Source organism: Lagopus muta, chromosome 26, assembly GCF_023343835.1.
Source record: "Lagopus muta isolate bLagMut1 chromosome 26, bLagMut1 primary, whole genome shotgun sequence".
NCBI lineage: Eukaryota > Metazoa > Chordata > Aves > Galliformes > Phasianidae > Lagopus > Lagopus muta.
In genome coordinates this window covers 4,460,174-4,480,061 of record NC_064458.1, presented here as the reverse complement: position 1 = coordinate 4,480,061, position 19,888 = coordinate 4,460,174, and the positions used below count along the sequence as shown (strand labels likewise).

Here is a 19,888-nt window from a genome sequence, read left to right as displayed (position 1 = left end):
TGTGCGCTGGGCACGAATGGGAAAGAAGTCACACAATGACAATTAAAAAACAGATGTCAGGCTTGCTATCCCCTGTCCTTGCTCCACGTTATTGGCTGCTGGAGCTTTTAGAGAGCAGCGTGGAGCAATGCCAGGGGCTGAGCTTTGCTGCACTGACCTCACTGTGGTGGGCGCTGGAGCTCCCTGTGGATCGCTCACAAGCAGCATTTGTCCTCGCTGCTTGAAGGAGAAACATTCAGCAAAGCATTGTTTGTTAGGAGTAGGAATTTGGTTTTTCTCACAGAAGATCTCTTCTTCCTTGCTGTTCTGTTTACTTATTTTGTGAAGAGGGAGTTCACTCAGCCCACGGCCCATCTCACAGGGATGCCAGACAAATGGTGCTGAAGAAGGGATGGTCTGGAAGGCAGAGACACAGCACTTCAATTGGCTCACATTCCTTCTGGAAGCAGCAGAGGGGTCAGGCGTGTTTGGCTTTCCAGGATTATGGTTCTAAATAGCAAAGAAAGCAGTATGATTGTTGGTGCTCTTGAATCTTTACCCAGGAATCTGAATTCCCACGGTGAGCAGTGATGCACTCGGTGCTACAGCAAGGGGCTGATGGATGTCACAGGAGTGGGAGAGCTCTCCTACTTGGGAAAACTGTCGCACAGAATAGTTCAGTATCTGAAACTACCTTTTTTTTCCCCAGAGGGACAATAAGGACAAATTAGATGGCAGCACGAAGTTAATTTAGAATTTCAATTAAATGCAAAGCAGTAATTTAGATTCTGAAATTAATTTGTAAATATTTCGGGTCCAATTCAGATGCTATAAAAAGCAATGTAAAGCAGCTTGTGGAGTTATAATTAACATCTGATAAAATGTCCTTATTTACTGCGTTTGGTTTGAGGTCTCCTTCAGAGAACTCAAACTGAGTTGCTCAGATTAATATTCTCCTACAAAGTAATGGCATTCCATTGAGCTCTGTGTCCCAGAGAGGAATTCCCTACAAAAGATTTCCATTGTCTTCATTTGGTGTTGGGAAAACTTAGCAATAAAGAAGGTGCCTTCCAACTGTTCTACATAAAAGTTTGATAGTCTCAGAGTGGTAGTTTTAAATAGTCTGAAATGGATTATTCTTTTTAATGAGACCAAGCTGTATTTCTGGCAAAAATTATCACCACGGTTGGCATAGAGTCATGTGCATTTCTTTATTACTGCCAGTAGGAGGTGAGATATGTTCTGGGAAAGTGGCTGAAGTGTTGCAGGCAAAGCCAGGGCAGCACCCCTGAGCAGGGCAGCCCTGGTGCTGCAGTGTGCTCAGCCAGGGGCACTGGAGCCCTCTTGCTCCACTGTAGTGTCAGACTGTCCCACACATTCCAGCAGAGGCCATACAGCGTGTTTGGGGAAAGAGATGTCAGCAACAGCAAGTTATTCCTCTGCTTGTATCGTAGGCGCATAACGAGGAAGGTAAAAAATACCTGGAGGGACATTTGCAGGAAGCTGTTTGCAGGTGGAACAGAGTGGTGCAATGCAAACATGCATACAGCAGCATGGACTCCTCGTATGAACTCCCCAGGGGCTTGTAGTCACTGTTCATTAGCCATAGGTATTCCTGGTGATCCCCATGACAGCCCCCAAATAGGGAAATTCAGATGAGGTCAGTTCTTCAGAGCACATCTGAGCCCTTTGTTGGCTGCAGCATTTGGGAGATGGGAATTACTGCAGTTTCAAGCTGACTGCAGCACCTGCAGAAGTCATAGAATCATGGAGTCATAGAATGGCCTGGGTTGAAAAGCAGCACAACGCTCATCCAGTTCCAACCCCCTGCTGTGTGCAGGTCACCAACCAGCAGCCCAGGCTGCCCAGAGCCACATCCAGCCTGGCTTTGAATGCCTGCAGGGATGGGGCATCCACAGCCTCCTTGGGCAACCTGTTCCAGTGCCTCACCACCCTGTGTGAAAAACTTCCTCCTAATATCCAACCTAAACCTCCCCTGTCTCAGTATGAAACCATTCCCCCTTGCCCTATCACTATGCACCCATGTAAACAGCCATTCCCCATACATTCCATAGTTTAGGTTTGCTGGTGCTTGAAGCCGTACTGTCAGAGTGGGGCTGGGGGGAGGAGAGCATTGAAAACAAAGAGCGAGGTATACGATTTCTTACAGCTAACACAAACACTTTGATGCTGCAGCTCCGATTCCTTGGTGCATTCTGCAGTTGCAGCATTCTCTCTCCTTGTGGGCTGCTCGAGCTGAGGATGTGAATAGTAACCTAATATGACTCATGGAGATAAGCAGCCCACAGAGCAACGCACTGAGCACGGTCTGCTTTGAAGTTAATAGTGCGAGAAGGAGAAGTGAGAGCCATGCACTGATGAAGCTGATGATTGATAGATGCTAGGAGGAAACGTGATGTCTGTCCTATAATGAGTATTTGCTGTTTGCTATTTTTTGGAGGAGATAAGCCAGACAGTGAGCTAGCGTATTGCTTTTTTCATCTAGAATTGATTGGTGAAGGACTGGATGTGCATGGCCCTGCTGTGTTGAAAGTCCCTCCCGTCGAGTTGGAAAGACTCCGTCTAACTAAAGCTTTTCTTCCTAAAATAAGGCCTGATCCTATATTTTCTGCAGTCCCTTTAATGAGAGATTTACCTGCAGGTGGAAAAACTGGGATTCACCCTTGTTCTACCAGTGGATGCTGTTGCTGTAAGGCTGGAAGATGGGATCCTATATGTACACCAGAGCAGGGCTTCAGATGCCTCTTAAGCACATGTATCTCCTTAAAGACAAACTTGATTGGTGCCTCATTCAATGTTTAGTAAACCCATTAAAATTAGCAACAGATGGCAGCTGGAATGCAGGCAGACCTTCTGCACTCAAGGCTGCAATTTCCTTAGCTGCATTCCCTCCAAGGAAGTGATCTACATATGCAGTTCTATTTTTTGCCAATTATCTGTTTAAAACTGAGCGTTCCCCTTACCACTGCTCTTTCATCATCAGTCTGAAGGAATTCCTGCTGCAGTGCTCCCAGCCTGCAGCAGCAGGATGGCAGACAGGTGCAGGTTTACCCCATGGCAGTGCTGCCCTCAGCTGTGATCTGACTTGCTAAGTCAGTTGGAGCCCTTTGCAGATGCACACCACAATGACAGCAGACATTTCCATTTAAAGATGAATTGTTATAGGGTACAGAAGAAAGGCAGTGAGTGAGAAATCAGCTCAAAATATGTTGATCTGTTTTCTAGGAATAAGTCAGAACCAACTAAAGCATTAAACTTGGCACAGCAGGCAACGTTAATGAGAACCATGTGGGCTGGTATTGTTAAAATTTGGGTCAAAGGCCAAACGATGACTAGTTGGTAATTCACTGCAAAGAGAGTACATAGTTCTGTTCTCATGTCTAAACAGAGGTGTTTACACACACCTGTCACTGCTTTAACCAAAGTAACTTCAAAAGCATTGCCTTTTTATCCTCAGATACCTCCTGTTGTTTACATCTCAGCGGCATCCACTTTCCAACACTGCTGAGGACAATGTTATCAGCATTAATTTTTGAGTACTGTCATACTTTCAGCTGCTCGAAGAATAGAAATGAGAGAGAACCGTAAGATGTGATTGAGGAATTCCTGTGGTCACTGGTTCTGTCCCAGAGATAGAGGATGATTTGTTGTATGTTTCCCATGTAGTTTATGCATACCTGGTGCCAGGTGGAACTGAAACAAGGACGAACCCCCCAGACTTCACTTGAGTACATGCAGCAGGAGTGAGGAAGGCTCATCAGCACATGCACTCTCATTCTAAGGCCTGCAGTAATTACCAGCATTTCTAGATGACCTTTTACAGCCCAGCCTCTCTGTGGTTTCATGCAAGTGCAGGTCTGGCAATATGATTGTCCTGCAAAGATGTCCAGAGGGGGAAAGTCTCCTGTCTCAAACCATCTACCCTACCTTTGCACATGCATGCTGGGATTTAGAAAGAAGGCAGCTGATCACAAAGGTCACAACCTGAAAACTTGCAGGCCGAGAAGTGGAGCACGGACAAGCAGCGTTGCTCCATTCAGCACTGATGCTGTACAAACCCATTTCCAGAAACAGAGCTATAAGTCAATAGCTGTGTGTACCACTGCTGCTTGTGGCTCTTAGAACCACTTTCCACGTAACGTTGTTTTACTTCACATTTCAAATCCAAATGTTTCACTGCAAAGACATCTGTGGGCTAATCTGGCCACTGATGCTGGGATTTGAATTTTGAGTCAATTAGTCCAACATCAAAATTCCCTAGGCAATTCCTCAGGCGGAGATTTGTAGCCTGTTATCTGATAGAGAACAGCGTGTTTAACCAACATCTAACTTCCTTCATGGTGAATGTGGAATTTTCTGGTCTGACAGTAATATGGTTAAATGTCCTCTTTCCAGCCACTGATCAAGCATTTACATGCATTCATTTATTCCCAGTAGAAGGAAGAAGCTTAAGAACTTTGTTTCCTGATGAATGCCTGCTGTGCTAACAGCCCCAACCAAGGGTCATGAGAGCCCAGAGAGTGCCCATGGTGCAAACAAGCCCCTTCAAAGTCCTTTTGTTTTTAAGGGCTGGGAGTAACTTCGTTGGGGATGGAAAATGAGCTGATTGCTTTTGCAGCATCTGGTTTTAAAGCTCTAGTTAAAATTGCCAAGGGACCTTTAAGAGTTAAACAGAAGAAATGAGTCACTATAACATGTGTTACGGAAGGAGGCTGCCTTTACAGAGACTGTCAGAGAGCACAGAAATCCTTTTATGAGCACCATTTACATCAGACAGCATGGAGAAAGTTTGGGGAATTCTCTCTCAGAAGGTTTTTGGGTGAATCTAGGGCTGGTACTCTGCAAGCCAAGCAGCAGCAAGCTGACAGCAAGACATCTCCATCTCCAAATTGTCACCAACAAAAATTTGAGAGAAAATTCTTAGCAGAACTGTGTTGCATATTTGTTGAGACAACTTTGTCTCTCAATTCTATTTCACCGTTGACCCAAGGCAGACGGTACTACGTGTATTCATCTTGGGGCTATAGGAAGCCTAAATTGTTTATTGCTTTAATAGAACAGCCAGCTGAACTGATGGTCCGAGCTTATCACAGTGCTGTCATTCATTCTCAGCAGACAGCTGTGAATCCTGCTTCTAAAGCATATGGCCCTGAGCCCCATTTGCCTTTCACTGCAGGGTGCATGGGAGCTAAGACAAGTCCAGCTTTTGTGTAATGTGAGTTGGTTGGTGGATCTCCCTCTGTGCTGAGATAGGTATCGAAGATGCTGGAGGGAATGGTGACTTAAAGTCCACTGTTCTAAATGAGGAGCACCTTCACTTATGTACTTAGATATACATAATCCTTAGGTGCCCAAAACTGAGAGGATTATGAGCATAGTGCCTTCATCTCTCTCCTTTGGTGATGTGTGATTGTACTGACTGACTGCCTGAGTGCTCGTTTATATTGCAGGATCACAGTAAGGGACCCAGTATCTTGAAACAAGATTGTTTTTATAAATTTTCTTGACCTGGAGGTATGAGATTTGCATTTATTGAGTATAGCAATGGGACACTGGAGATGAAAGGATGTCCTTGAGTACTGAAATGATATACTTACTTTGCCTGTATGCATGTTTCTGTTACTTGGATTGCCAAGCCCTAAGGCTGTCCAAGAAATGCCATCTCCATAAGTGTCTTTGTCTCTAGAGGCCTTAAAGCCCATTCAGTTCCAGTCCCCTTGTCAGAGGCAGGACACCTTCCACATCTCCAGGTTGCTCAGAGCTCCATCCATTCTGGCCCTCCACACTTCCATGGATCAGACATTCACAACTTCTCTGGGCAACTCTTTCAGCACCTGACCAGCTTCATAGTTAAGAGTTTCTTCCAAATATCTAATCTCCATCTGCTCTTTTTTAGTTTAAAGCACTGCCATTACCTTCTCTCCAGTTAATCTAATTTATATGAAGCTTGATCGTTTCACTGTTGCCAGCAGTCCACAGTGCAGCTGAGTTTGCAGCCCTGAAATCTCCTCTTTGCCTGATGTTGCATTTTGAATTGGTTTTGGGCCAGTGCTTGCGGAGCACTGACTGAAGACATGGAATCACTGTAGCTCTTGGGATGAGCCTGGGGAAACCAGGAAGAGCTGACTTGGAGAACCTCCCAGTGGTCTCATGAAAGGTGGATGAAAGGCAACCACTATCCAGTGCTAGCTTCTAGTTTAGTTTTAAATCTTTATTCTTCCTATGGCTACTTAATATTTGATATTTTTGCAGAACTTGCCCATGGAAGTGTTTGAGAAATATTTAGGTGTTGTACTAAAGGACATGGTTTAGTGGGGAAATGCGGATGGTAGGTGATGGAACACAGGCCATATGAGGAGAGGCTGAAGGAGCTGGGAATGTTCAGCCTGGAGAAGAGGAGCTCAGGGGAGACCTTATTGCTCTCTGTGACTGCCTGAAGGGAGGTTGTAGTGAGCTGGTGGTCGGCCTCTTCTCTTGTGTCATTAGTGATAGGAGCAGAGGGAATGGCTTCAAGCTACGGCAGGGGAGATTCAGGCTGGACATGAGGAAGAATTATTTTTCAGAAAGGGTGGTCAGGCACTGCAATGGATGCCCAGGGAGGTGGTGGAGTCACTGAGCCTGGGGGTGTTGAAGGAAAGACTGGATGTTGTGTTGAGGGACATGGTTTAGTGGGAGCTGTTGGTAAGAGGTGAACGGTTGGACTGGATGAGCTTTTAGGTCTTTTCCAACCTTGGTGATTCTATGATTCTATGATTCTATGGTTAGACTGGATCATCTTGGAGGTCTTTTCCAACCTTGGTGACTCTATGATTCTACAATTCTGTGAGTCTGCACTTGAAAAACTTCGTTGGTAGAATGAGAAATAGATCCAGTAAGACTAGACAGGCAGTTTAGACAGACAACCTTGCACTTGTATCTTGATCTAACCTGTGGCTGCTTTTATTTTCCCTCAGACTACCGTACCGGTCCCTGCTTTAGCCAGGTAAATAACCAGATGTGCCAGGGCCAACTCAGCGGGATCGTCTGTACCAAGACCATGTGTTGTGCCACCATTGGACGGGCGTGGGGTCACCCGTGTGAGATGTGCCCTGCCCAGCCTCACCCCTGCCGACGAGGTTTCATTCCCAACATTCGTACTGGAGCCTGCCAAGGTAAATGTCACAACACATAAGAGGATTTTCTCTTATCCATCCTGATGTGTACTGAAAGCTCCAGTGAAGGTTGACTGCCAGGAGCCGTGGTACAGAGGACATTTATTTGTGAAAATGTATGTGCTGTATCTGTCCTCATACGTCACAGAGCATCACCATGGACTTAGCTCTCCCACCTGACAACCACTTCAGTGATATTTTTCATAGGTGACAAAAACTTATGTGTATGGGAAAACTATTGCTAGAGGCCAAAGTTTGCTCCCCTTAATCAAGGAAGTGAACTGGGGGAGAGAAATGTTTGTGCCACAGGCAGCGTGTTCAGGTTTTACCAGCACTGCAAGTAGAAATATCTTTAGCTGGAAATATTTCATGAGATGCGACTGCCTGTGGATTGTGTTGCCTTTGGTTATGTTTCCATAGGGAACATTTGGAATTATTTGAATAAAAGTGGATATCTCAACTTTATCATTTTATTCCATTTCCTCTGACCAAACACCTGCCCTCCTTGTTCATTTTTCCTTCGTAAGACTTGTAAAACTTTTTATATTATAATTTAATTAATGTGCATGTAGGTATTTGGTTTTCTAACATGTTGTAATAGTTGTATTCAGGAATGTGGATAGATCCCAAATAAACTTGTTAGGGATTTCCATTCTGAGACAGTTTCAATATATGGATTTTCCTGGTCACATTCAGTTTAAAACACAAGTAAAATAAAATCTAGATTTTTCATGTGGGTCTGATCAGATCTTCTGCACACAGAGGTGTGATGGATAGCTTCAGTGAAATTTTTCTCTGCTCAACACTGATTGCATTTTTCAGATAATCTTATCTCGTTTAAAGGTTCTGTCCATGCTGTAGCTCTCAGATGATCCCCTATGCTGCAAGATGCAGTAAATCAGGCTAATGTTTCACCAGGTTTAAAACTAAGTTACCAGTTGAGCTTTCCATGTATCTTCATTCTGGAACATTGCTGTTGCTAATGGGGCACAGTCAGCTCTTGTATCTGGTGCTTGGTGCTCTATAAACTTTAACGTTGGGTCTAAACAGAAGTCATATCTCCTCTGAGATCACACGAACAATTAAAATAGGCATAAAAAATGTTTAGAAGTTTTGTTCAATGCCCAGGACACTCAGGCAATAACAGCAGAATGGTCTATTGAGCTCTGATCAGTAAATCCTTTCGGCAGCCTTCAAGATTGTTTGTTTTTTTCCCACTGGTCTGTTGAAGGGATCTCCATGCATAGATGCATGAATTCCTTTCTGCATCTGCAACCAATTTGAGCCTTTACCTGTTGTGACCAAAAAGCCTATTGCATCCAACACCCACACTAACCACTGTCTGTAGGATAAAACTGAAAATGCAGAGATCTTTCTGGCTGCCTATTGTAATCTGCATTATATGTCCCCAGCGTCTTTGTGTGAGCTTGGCTTATTTATGTGTTGTCACTGTTACTGCAGACAAAACTGGAGTATCAATATCTGCTGCACCTGCGAGTGCTGGATCTAGCAGTAAGTGCTGAGAACTTCCTGAGGTGCTTTGGAAAGCAGTGCCCATTCACAGCTGAGGAGCTCTTGGATGCAGGCTGAGCATCCTGGGGCTGGGCTGATGGAACAGCTAACAGTCTGTAGGTTCCCCTCTTTGCCCAGCATCAGGTGTTGCTCTCTAAAGGCTGCACGCAAACCATTTCTCATCTCGTAATCAGCCACCAACCTGGAACGAACTCAACTACTACCATAAGGGAGCAGCCACACTGATCATAGCCTTGCCATCCATACGAAGGTTCTTGCTGAGCCTGGGGATGTTGGCTTTGGAAAACATTACACTTTTCTCTCCCTTTTTGTTTTGTGTAGCTGTGCCAGCAATCTGTCCATTTTATGTCCTTACAGCTAATGCAACTGGTAGGTAATTGCTTTGAAAAATATAAATTCACCTACTTGGAGCAAGGCTTCCTATTTCTTATAGAACTATTCTTCACCACTGTAAGCTGAACGTTCACCTGTTTCAATGGCTATAATTTCCAACGTCTTTGCTTTTTTTTTCCTGTAGATGTGGATGAATGTCAAGCCATTCCTGGACTCTGCCAGGGTGGTAACTGCATCAACACAGTGGGTTCTTATGAATGCAAATGCCCTGCAGGACACAAGCAGAGCGAGACCAGCCACAGATGTGAAGGTAAGACTGCAGACATCTGCACTGCAGACTGCAGACTGCTCAGCACACTGCTCCCAGGTTCTTTCTGAGAACAGAAAAACACGTGAACACCTGAGAATCTCTCAGCAGTGCTGGGTATCTCCAAGGCTGGGAAAACAGAGATGCAAGAGAGCTTCCACACCTTGATCCTGATTTCCAAGCAGGAATGGGCTCTACAAGCACTAAGTCAGGTCAGAGAATGCACTGCAGTATGAATTTCTGATCTGCTTCCTGGAGTGCAAAGTAAGGAAATGAGAAACAGATCTTATCCAATCTTCTCTTCAACTCAAAATAGTTTGCTGGTTGGTTTTTTTTGTGTGTGTGTTGGTTGTTTTTTTTTTCCTGCAGATGTTTTCTGAAGGCTGTTTTAATTCCAACACGAGACTCACTGAACAGAAGGGGTCTCCAGCTCAGCCTTCTGCTTAGATCAGGGCTAGCTTCAAAGCTAGATCAGTTTGCTCAGGGCCTTTTCTGATGGAGTTTTGAATGATTAAGACCTGTCCTTTTGGGATTCTTGTCCCAGGGTGTTGCCACGGTTATGGCAAGGAATAGTTCCCTTATATCCAATTGGTATTTATCTTTTTACAGCTTGGTTGCTTGTAGTTCAGTAGAGTAACTGAAAGTCTGGAGTGGAATCCAACTGGCTCATGGTGATCGAAAAAGACAACCAGAAATAACATCACTGCACTGCAGAAGACCTGATTTCATAGGATGAGAGTGTGGAGCAAATCAGTGCAGTGTTGTTTCACTGACTTGGTGATATTATTCCAACTGATGTGTTGACCAGAACCTGAAATTTGCCCTTGCATACCAACAATAATTTGGTGGCAGAGGCAGGAATTGCCCGTCACAGGCTTGGCTACCAACAGCCTCCTGATGTCTGATGCCATCCCAGCCCCTGCTTCTCTTCAAACGAGTTGGAGATGAGAATGACATTTTCAGCATTTCTTTTGGAAATGGTGCAGCGTTTCTGGGGCGTGGTTTGTGCTTATCTATGCTGTTTAAGTATTAATTGTCTTCTAAAAGCGCTTCAGTGGTGCACCCAGATGCCTTGCACAGGTGAGCAGGTGCAGCTCTACTCTGAGCATGTGGGCAAGCTGATCTGCAGTGTCAGCAGTCAGCTTACAGTCTGTTGGTAAAGGTGCAGGAAATGTCAAGGATCAGTCTCAGCAGCTCAGAGGGCACGATGAAGTGATGCACTGTTCCGCCATTTCCAAGCAAAATATTTTCCAGGGGTTAAGTAGTGTTGTTTGGAAATGGCCAAATGACTTGGTCCTCAGAACAGAGGGCTAGTTTTGTTTAGGGTGTGAAAATTTAACTGCGTTAAGACGAGTTGTGGTAATTAAGGCCGAACGCTTCCTGGAAGCCTCTGGAACTATCATTTACTCACTGTCTCAGGATAAGTTGTTCACTGTGCCACTTGGATGCATTCAGAACTCACACAGAAAGCAATGTCTTCATCACCTTTTCTACACCATAAGACACAGAATTCCACAGTAGAACCCCAAGGAGGCTGTGGATGCCCCATCCCTGCAGGCATTCAAGGCCAGGCTGGATGTGGCTCTGGGCAGCCTGGGCTGCTGGTTGGCAACCTGCACACAGCAGGGGGTTGGAACTGAATGAGCATTGTGCTCCTTTAAAACCCAGGCCATTCTGTGATTCTATTCTGTGATGATTCTATAAAACATGGGGCACAGATTAGGATTATGTACAGTCAATATATTATCATTCACAGTGTCACCTATCTGGGCACTCTTGATGCTGTGTTGATAGCCTAGCTCCAGTTCCTTAGGGTCCAGCCTCAGCAGCTTCTCTGTCACTGCTCAGAATGTTCTCTGAGAGGTGTGCAGACCTCTATGGGAAGAACACACTGTCCCCAAATGTTTTGCAGCAGTTCTTGTGCCTTGCCAGGCAGGCTGCACTTCTCAGAAGTAAAGGAATAAACACTTGTTGCATTTTCCAAACATCTGACAAATGAAAACAACATTAAACGGTTCCTGTCTCAAATATGAAAGCTCATACTGTATGAAACCCTGCTGGCCTGTGCATGCCATTTTAAGGATGGAATGTGTTCATTGTGCTCATGCAACTCCGTCCCACCTAGCTGGGCTTCAGGAATTACACTTGCCTTTCATTCCCCTCCAAGGCTCTGTTGTAATGAAGACAAGGGATGATGAATGCACTAGAATCCAGATGTTTAACCTGGAATTTGTTTCCAGGTGGCAAAGTTATTTACAGTGGCAGAGCTGTAGGCAGCTAGCTATTAGAAGCAGTCAGCATGCCAGAAACCCACCTTCCTAACACTATGGGTTTGCAGCATGTGTTTCCTGTGAGGTTCCTCCTAAGAGTCATTTCTCAGGGGGGAAAAACAAAATCACTGTTTCCAAGTGACTGCTCCCATATCACCACTCCTGCAATGCAGACCTACACTCTGCTGGTACAGTCGAGCAGTGTTTGTGTCAGTGCATGCCATGGGACCTGGGTTCAGCCCTTCAGAAAAACTTTTCCAAAGTGAGACGCAGCTATGGAGGTTAATCTTCCGTGGGGGCTGGACAGTCTTTTATGTTGAGAAAACATCTGTGTCAGTGGATTTTTATTGGCAGGATGCCATGAGACTTTCTGAAGTTTGAACAGGAGGGTTTCTTGCAGCTCTCCAGCACCCGTGGACTTGGAAATAGTAGAATCCAAAACAGTCCTTTAACACAGATTTCAGGCAACAAACCAGTTCCCCGTATCAAGTTATGTCCCATGCAATTTGACTGGTCAATGAGCCAAGGCTGGACTATACTAGAACCATGAACCCAACTTTAGTATGCAAAAAAATTGTTCTCATTGCCTTGGTCTGCCTCACCCATGCTGGCCAGGGACCAGACAAAGCACATATGAAATCAGTTTAGCTGGAATTTTCTATACACCAAGATTAAAAACAATCCATTGTCTGAATCTGTCATCCAGATGCAAGGGGCCTCTGCGTGGGTCCTCACTTCCCAGAACGCCTGCAAAAGCAGTGTGATGCAGCCATAAACAGCTTCCTTTCACTCTGCTTCCTGAACAGCCATAAAAAGAGACATCTCCAGCATCTACAGTGTCTGTTCCATAGTTTATCTTTCCTCGGTTGCTAAAGAGACCACCAAAAGAGTGGTGCTTGCCTTTGGCATAACCTGTTGACTTACAGATCTTTCTGTGAGAGCGACATAAACATGAAGGATGCTCTAAACTGGCAGGGTTGAGTTTGTTTTTGAGGGCTCATTTCCCAGACATGAATCACCAACATGTCCCAACCATGAAGTCAGAAGAAGAGGATACCTTTGTCTGGGCTGTCACTGCTCCATGTGCTTCATGTGAGTCACTACAGCTATGTGAATAGGAGAACAGAGAACTGGCATCTTGTCAGGGGTTTATCCGACTCTAATGCTGTATGAAGTTGTTATTTAGAATGGGAGGGAATGACACAAGGCTGTGCCAGGAGAGGTTCTGACTGGACATTAGGACAAAATTCTTAACCATGAAGGTGATTAAACACTGATAAAGGTTTCCTGGAGAGGCAGCTGGTGCCCTGTTCCTATCAACGCTCAAGGGACATTTGGATAATGCCTTCACTCATATACTTAAACTTTTGGGTAGCCCTGAAGTTGTCAGGCATTTGGTCTTGATTATCGTTGCAGATCTCTTCCAACCCTCTCCTCTCCTCTCCTCTCCTCTCCTCTCCTCTCCTCTCCTCTCCTCTCCTCTCCTCTCCTCTCCTCTCCTCTCCTCTCCTCTCCTCTCCTCTCCTCTCCTCTCCTCTCCTCTCCTCTCCTCTCCTCTCCTCTCCTCTCCTCTCCTCTTCTCGATACAAAAGGCCCTGTCTCAAAGAATTTGCTGAAGCTTTGATATGTCAGGAGCAGCTTACTTGTTAAAACAGATAGAGAACCTCATTTCTGCTCTCCTGAAATGTCTGTACTACTGTAACAGTCCAAGCAACACTGGACAAGGGTTTTAAATCAAGATAATGACCTCAACCATAAGAAGATAAGTTCTTTATCCAGGTGTGCTCCAAAAATAAAACCTCAAAGCTGCAATTCTCTTTTTGAATCTGTTTGTACTTATTTTGCAGCTGGTGAAAACAGTGAATTCTCAGTTTGCACTGAGACCATCTTGCTTAGGAAAAAGATGGTTTTCACTTGTTTTCAGATTCTTCATCCAAGCCAAGCAACCAGGAAATATTAAAGCTAGATTAAATATCTCTGTTAAATTCTTCCATAGTTCCCAGGAGTTTGTGTTTTCTACTTAGAAAATTCCTCCTGGGGAGTGAAGTCAGCAGATGGGATTGTATTTGAGCCAAAGGTCAGAGCCTGTGTCACTGTGTTTGCTGATTAATGATGTCTCCCCCATCAACACAGCAGCATGTAACACCAGTCTTCCTTGGGCTGTTTATTGGTGGGAGGATGCTGGAGCAGAGATAATGTTGTGAGCTTCCCATATTGATACTTATCTCTTAATGCAAATGGCACCTGGAATCAAGGCTTCATTTTCAGTTTCTGAATCCCCAAAGAGTAAAGATGCTTTTCTTACGCAAGATCTACTGTGCTGACAGGCAAGCTCAGGCCCCAATTTCCCAAGCATATCAGAAGGCTGCAAGACTGGTGTTGAATACATTGGATGAATCTTTGGTCAGCCCTATAATGAAAATGCTCCATCTGCAAAATGAGAAAACGCGCACATGAAATCGAGTTTGAATTTGAACCTGTATGTCCCGCAAATACAGGGTTGCTCAATTCTAGCGTTACTGCTGCAACTCATCTCTGATGAATGTGACAGTTTCAAATAGTGGCTTATTTTATGCTTTTGGCCACTGTATTCTGAGTGAGCTCGAGGGATCAAGAGTTGCTGAGCGCAGGGCTATGACACAGCTAACGAGAAATTTCTGGCACAAGGGAGTTGCCTGCTCACTTTCTGATGGATGCAGGCACTCTGTGAAACACAGAGGAGCAGAGACAAGATCTGAAGGTGAAGGGGTTGCTCTCTTAGCAAGTCCTGAAAACAAAGCCAGCTTTGGGAAAACCGAAGGACTGCATTTATATTGTGTTTGTATGAGAAGGTGAGCAAGGAGGGCAGGTGTTGTCAGTTTACTGCGAAACTGGCAGATGGAGGAACTGGAAAAGAGCAGCACCTGCTGAGGTTTGCAGGGAATTAGAAGTGTGCGGGGTCTGAAAGAAGGGTGTGTGTCTATCGTGTAACTGCTTAACCTCTGGAAGAAAGCAGTTGTGGAGAACACGAGAAAACACTTCTGAAAACAGTGGAACAAAATGAAGAAAAATGTCACACCTGAAATCAGGCACATCTTCCTTATACAAAGATCTTCATTAAGAAATCAGAGGGGAGGAGGGGTTGTTACTCCAAGTAACATCTTATACCCTGGAAACAACCGCATGATTATACTTAAGGGAACAATTCCTTGTGTTGTTCTCAAGGGTGGAATCACTGGCTGAATAAATCCTTCTCTTCCATAGTTTTAATGGTTCTCTTCCAATACTTTCACTTTTCTTAATAGCACTTCCTCTACTGCATGGCAGAATTCCTCGCTCTGTTATCAGTGAAGTATGTAATGCCAGTATGTCACCCAAGATGCTTTCCAGTGCCCCAGAAGCAATAACTGTCCTACAACCAAAATTGTTCTAGAACGATAAGGTACAAGATGTAGTGAAACACACAGACAAAAAGCAGACCAGGAGGTGAAAGGCACTGCATACTGTGTGCAGCAAGCTCTGTTTAAATCCGTCCAGGACAGTTCTTTTTTGACAGTCGTCTGCCTCCACGAGAGACAGATTCTGCCAAAGAGGAATAGATCCTTTAATTACAAAGCCCACCTCTTTTTACTCACCCCCTTCTATTTAGCATTTGTAGACTGACACATTAGATGCTACTTATAACCCTAAGGGCTAATCTGCAGCAGTCTTTTTGTCACAACTAATCCACATTTCAAATATTCTGATGAAGACAAGGCTCTATTTTTTTTACTCTGTTGAATCTCATTCATGTTTTAAAATTGGAAGGAGTTTTCCTGTGTTTTCCATGAGCTGAGAGGGTAGGCCAGCCCATTTTCCTCCCAAATGGAACACGATAGCCATTTTATTAGCATGTTTCCAATTTTCTTACAAAATGACTACAAAAGAGCTCATTGTTTATACCCACTAAAAGCTCATTTCCATGGATTTAGTATGGTTTGGAGGGCTGTGTTACTCTCCTCTGTGGTTTCTTTGTGCTTTTTGGAAAGGAAGGCCTGAAAGTCCCGTGTGCTGCACGAGAGGAGGGCTGATGAGGCATGACCTCTGCTACGTGACACAGAGATGTTTTCTCCATCAATTCCTGTATTTTTAGCAGATGGGAAGGTTAGGGTTTCAGCATGTCTGCGGGCACCCGAGTTGGATGTGCTTTGCAGGCTGCAGCTCTCTTTCTGAAGCTCTGTAGCCTTTGGCTTCCAGCATCTTCAGCTTTTAAGTGATTGGGCCAAACCCAATCCAACACTATGGGAGACCAGATCCAAAATCAACGTTTACATTGAATTCTGCCATTGTCTGAAGAGCAGAGTGCAAAGAATATTGCTTTAATTCTTAGCAGAAAGTTGGAAAAGTCATGAAGTAGCCAGGTTGAAGTTGGAAGAATTCCCTAGGCAGAACTGGCAGCTGGGTGTTAATGAGAGGTGCACATATGTGTCCCACTGTGTGAAGCTTCCCCAAGGCCTTCAGCACTGAATGAACCAAAACTTCAGTGTAATAAAGAAGGTAGATGTGGTGGGAAGGAAGTAAAACAACAACAAAGACTGCAGCTCAGTTTCTCCAAGTACAGGATGTGAAAGCAGTATTCAGAAACATTTGCTTTTTTTTCCCGGTGATCCTGTTGCTAACACTCATCTCAGGATTTTAAATGGAAAGAAAAAAATGTTGCAGTTTCATTTAACTTTTTGAATGAACTCTGTTTTTCCTTAAGAATGGAATGCAAGTTGCTGTTGCTCCCCGCTATCCTAACACAATACCTTTTTGTGGGTGACTGACATTCCAAGCACTGATGTCAGCTGGCCTCCAGATCTCTGACACGACAAACTTCAAGGGAGATATGTGGATGTTTTAAATAGTTATTTCTAATAGCACAGTCAGCGTTCACTTTATAAAGGTCTTTCACTTTGAGTGTTCTGCAAATTGTAACCAAACACAGGCCTGTTATTAAATAGCAGGGTAGGCTGCAGTGATAAAATCTCATTCCCTGCCGGGGCCCATGTGGGGAAAGTGTTTTCTACAGGCTTGCATTGCTGTCTTTCCAGGCTTCAAATCATGTAATCTGCTGCAGTAACTTTGAATATCAAAGAGATAAAGGAATACTGCAAGGATAGAAGCAATGTCTTTTGCTCTGTGTAAAAAAAGGCAGCAGAAATTACACTTTTGAAAGTATACTTTTAGAGTTACTGAGAAACCAAATAAAAATGCATTTTTCTCTCTTGATATCAGATGACATGGGCATGAGAAGCAAGGTCAGGCAACATGGGAGAACTATGGAGATGCTGGTTGCCATTGTAGGGAGAAAATTAATGCAGCCAAAGCTCAGTTAGGGTTGAAGCTGACCAGTACTGTGGGAGACAACAAAAAGAGCTTTTAAAATTATGATAACAGCAAAAGAAGGAGCAGAGATAATGTTGGCCTGTTACTCAATGATGGTCACTTCACAAAAAGAGGTGCAGACAAAGCAGAGGTGCTTAATGCCTTCTTCCTCTCTGTAAACTCATGATGAACCCTGAGATCCCTGGAAACCTGAGTCTGAGGATCATGACTGTGGCAATGATAAACTCCCCTCAGTTCTGAACTCGTTTGGGATTTGCTGCTTTGGCTGGATGCATATAGTTCTCTGAGTCCTGATGGGATTCATCCCTGGATTTCAAGGAGTTGACTGGTATCATTATGAGACCTATCTCAATTATTTTTCAATGGTCTTGGGAAGCTGAAGCGGTCCCAGTTGACTGGAAATTGGCAAATGTTGCTCTAATTTTTAAGAAGAGTAAGGAAGAAAACCCTGATAATTACAGGCCTGTCGGTCTCACTTCAGTGCTTGGAAATTATGGAGGGGTTCATTCTGAAACGTATTAAAAAACACTTGAAAGAGGGCACGGCCATTGGTCATAGCCAACATGAATTCATGAGGGGAAATCCTGTTTAACTAACTTAATTTCCTTTTATAACAAGGGAAGCTACCCATCTAGATGACCCAGGGAAGCCAGCAGATGCTGTTTTTTTCATATTTTAGCAAAGATTGTGATTACTATCTGTCATAGTATCCATTTGGACAAAATTTCCAGCACGCAGCTGGAGAAGTACATAATAAAATGGGTGAACAATTGGCCAAGGATTATATTGTAAAAGGTTACACTGGTCTGCAGCCACTCACTTGTGGGGTTCCCCAAGACTCAAATTTAGGGCCAGTTCTCTTCAGAGTTACTGTAAATGATGTGAACGTAGGACTCAAACTTGTACTAAGTTTGCAGATGATGCCAAACTGGGAGTAGCTGTTGACCCCTTGAGGGTGTACAGGCCTTGCAGAGAAGTGTTTACAAATTAGAGGGCTGAGCAATCACCAGTTGTATAAAATTAACAAAAGTAAATGCTGGATTCTTCACCAGGGACTGGGCGGCCCTGGCTGTGTGTAAAGATGGGGCATGAGAGGATGGAAGGCAGCCTGCAGAAAGGGATCTATGGTTTCTTGCCAAGAGCAAGTTGGGTCTGAGGCAGCAGCATCCCCTGGAGACAGAAGCATTGGGACACCATTCTCAGCCAGAAGGTTTGAGTTTGGGTGGTGCTGTGTTGAGCTGGGAGCTGGACTCAAGGATCCCATGGGTCCCTTCCAACTCGGGCCGTGCTGCAATTCCATGAAATTTCTCAGTTACACCTGTCCCCTTTAACACTCCTTCCAAACTTGACTTAAATACCTTTCTGAAGTATTACAGCTTCTTCACAGTTACACCAGCTTTTCTTGACCTGTGGCTGAATCTGCAGAAGACCAACATTTATTTGAAAACTGTAAACAGATTATTTCTATACTTTCAGTATTGTCAGAACAGAAGTGCACATCCATGTCAAATCCAATCCTGCCAAGTCACATGAATCCAAGCTTAGATTCCAATGCTTTTAGGTCTCTGAAACAAGAGATTACATTTATTGGATCTGCCATACTTGTCCTTGGTTAAGGAGAACAAACAGAGTCAGGCACAGCTTAAATCACGTTTGAAGTGTCAGATGGCAATCAGTCACATCACACAAATCTCATGTTTTGTAAATTTGTTGCATCTCTCATGGGTTCTTCAGACTGCCCCATGCATTGAAAAGTTTCCCATAGGGCAGCACTGCCATAGTAGCACTCATGCTTGAGAGCACTTAAATACTCCATGAGGGAAGCTGTCCCTTGAAATTAACAGTGTTTTGCTGTGATTGTTATCTGTTTGTGTATCTCTGCAGCTATGAACCTAGAGCTTGATTTTTGCAGAAAACCATTAAATTGACGTTGGAACCATTGCTTCTACTTCCTTTAGGAGATGAAGTACAAATTCAATCTGAGATTTCACCACTGAAGGAAGGAAGGTGGTATTCTCTAAGCCTCTCAGATCACACCCCTCTCTACAGGATCAGTCCTTTATCTGTAAGGAGAGGTCTGGTCTGGAGACGGTGTCTGGACGCAGGACTCGAGTGGAGGAGCTGCTGACTCCCTCAATGGCAGAGAGGCCTTGCAGAGACCTTGACACACGGCAGGGCTGGGCAATCCCCAGCAGCGTGAAGTGCAGCCAGAGCAAGGGCAGTAAACTGTAATTCTGCAATTCCATCACTGTCCCACGCTGCAGGCAAAGGCCAGTGGTAGTGCAGTCACTGGGCCTGAGAAGCAAGGACTGAAGGCTCCTGGCAGGCAGTCTAATTGTAGAGCCAAAGATGAAGTTTATGACAGTGTTTCTGAAGGTCTGAGGACAATGCTAATTCCATGACAGTCACCTGTGTGCTATTTCATGCCCCCCCATCCCAGTTTGGCTCCCAATAACAGTTGCACTGGTTCTGTGAAACCTCTGCACTCCCTCCCACTTGGTGCAGGCACAACTTAGATATGAACCTTGGATTAATTTCCCAGGTCCCTCTCCAATGGGGATACATCTATCTGGGGAATCCACAGTAGCTGGAGGGATAGGAATTGCTTCCAAAGAAGGGCCTTATTTTTCATGGTAGAGAAGTTCATGTGGAACTGCACACCTGAACTGTCCTGAAGGTACATTGAGATGTGCTGAGGGCGTGATTTAGTGAGAAATATTGGGGATAGATGGACAGTTGGGCTGGATGATCTTAGAGGTCTTTTCCAACCTTGGTTATTCTATGGTTCTGTGATGGAGCACCCAGGGGAGGAGTCAATTACCAGTTGCCTGCATACACTTTGATTCTAGCTTATGTGACCATTGATTTATACTTACCTGCCAGCCCAGTGTGCTCAAACTGGGAGAACTGAACCCTCCTCCTCAGGCTGAAAGCATTGTGGAGGTTAA

General features: G+C 44.4%; 1 protein-coding gene across 1 annotated transcript in view; it reads left to right on the top strand.

The window, feature by feature from the left end:
• FBN3 (fibrillin 3) overlaps positions 1–19,888 on the top strand; it is a 127,355-nt gene that overhangs the window by 53,008 nt on the left and 54,459 nt on the right. Inside the window, exons 7-8 of the mRNA XM_048927668.1 lie at positions 6,954–7,151; positions 9,202–9,327. Of these exons, the coding sequence (XP_048783625.1) occupies positions 6,954–7,151; positions 9,202–9,327 (324 nt within the window). The remainder of the gene's footprint in view (positions 1–6,953; positions 7,152–9,201; positions 9,328–19,888) is intronic.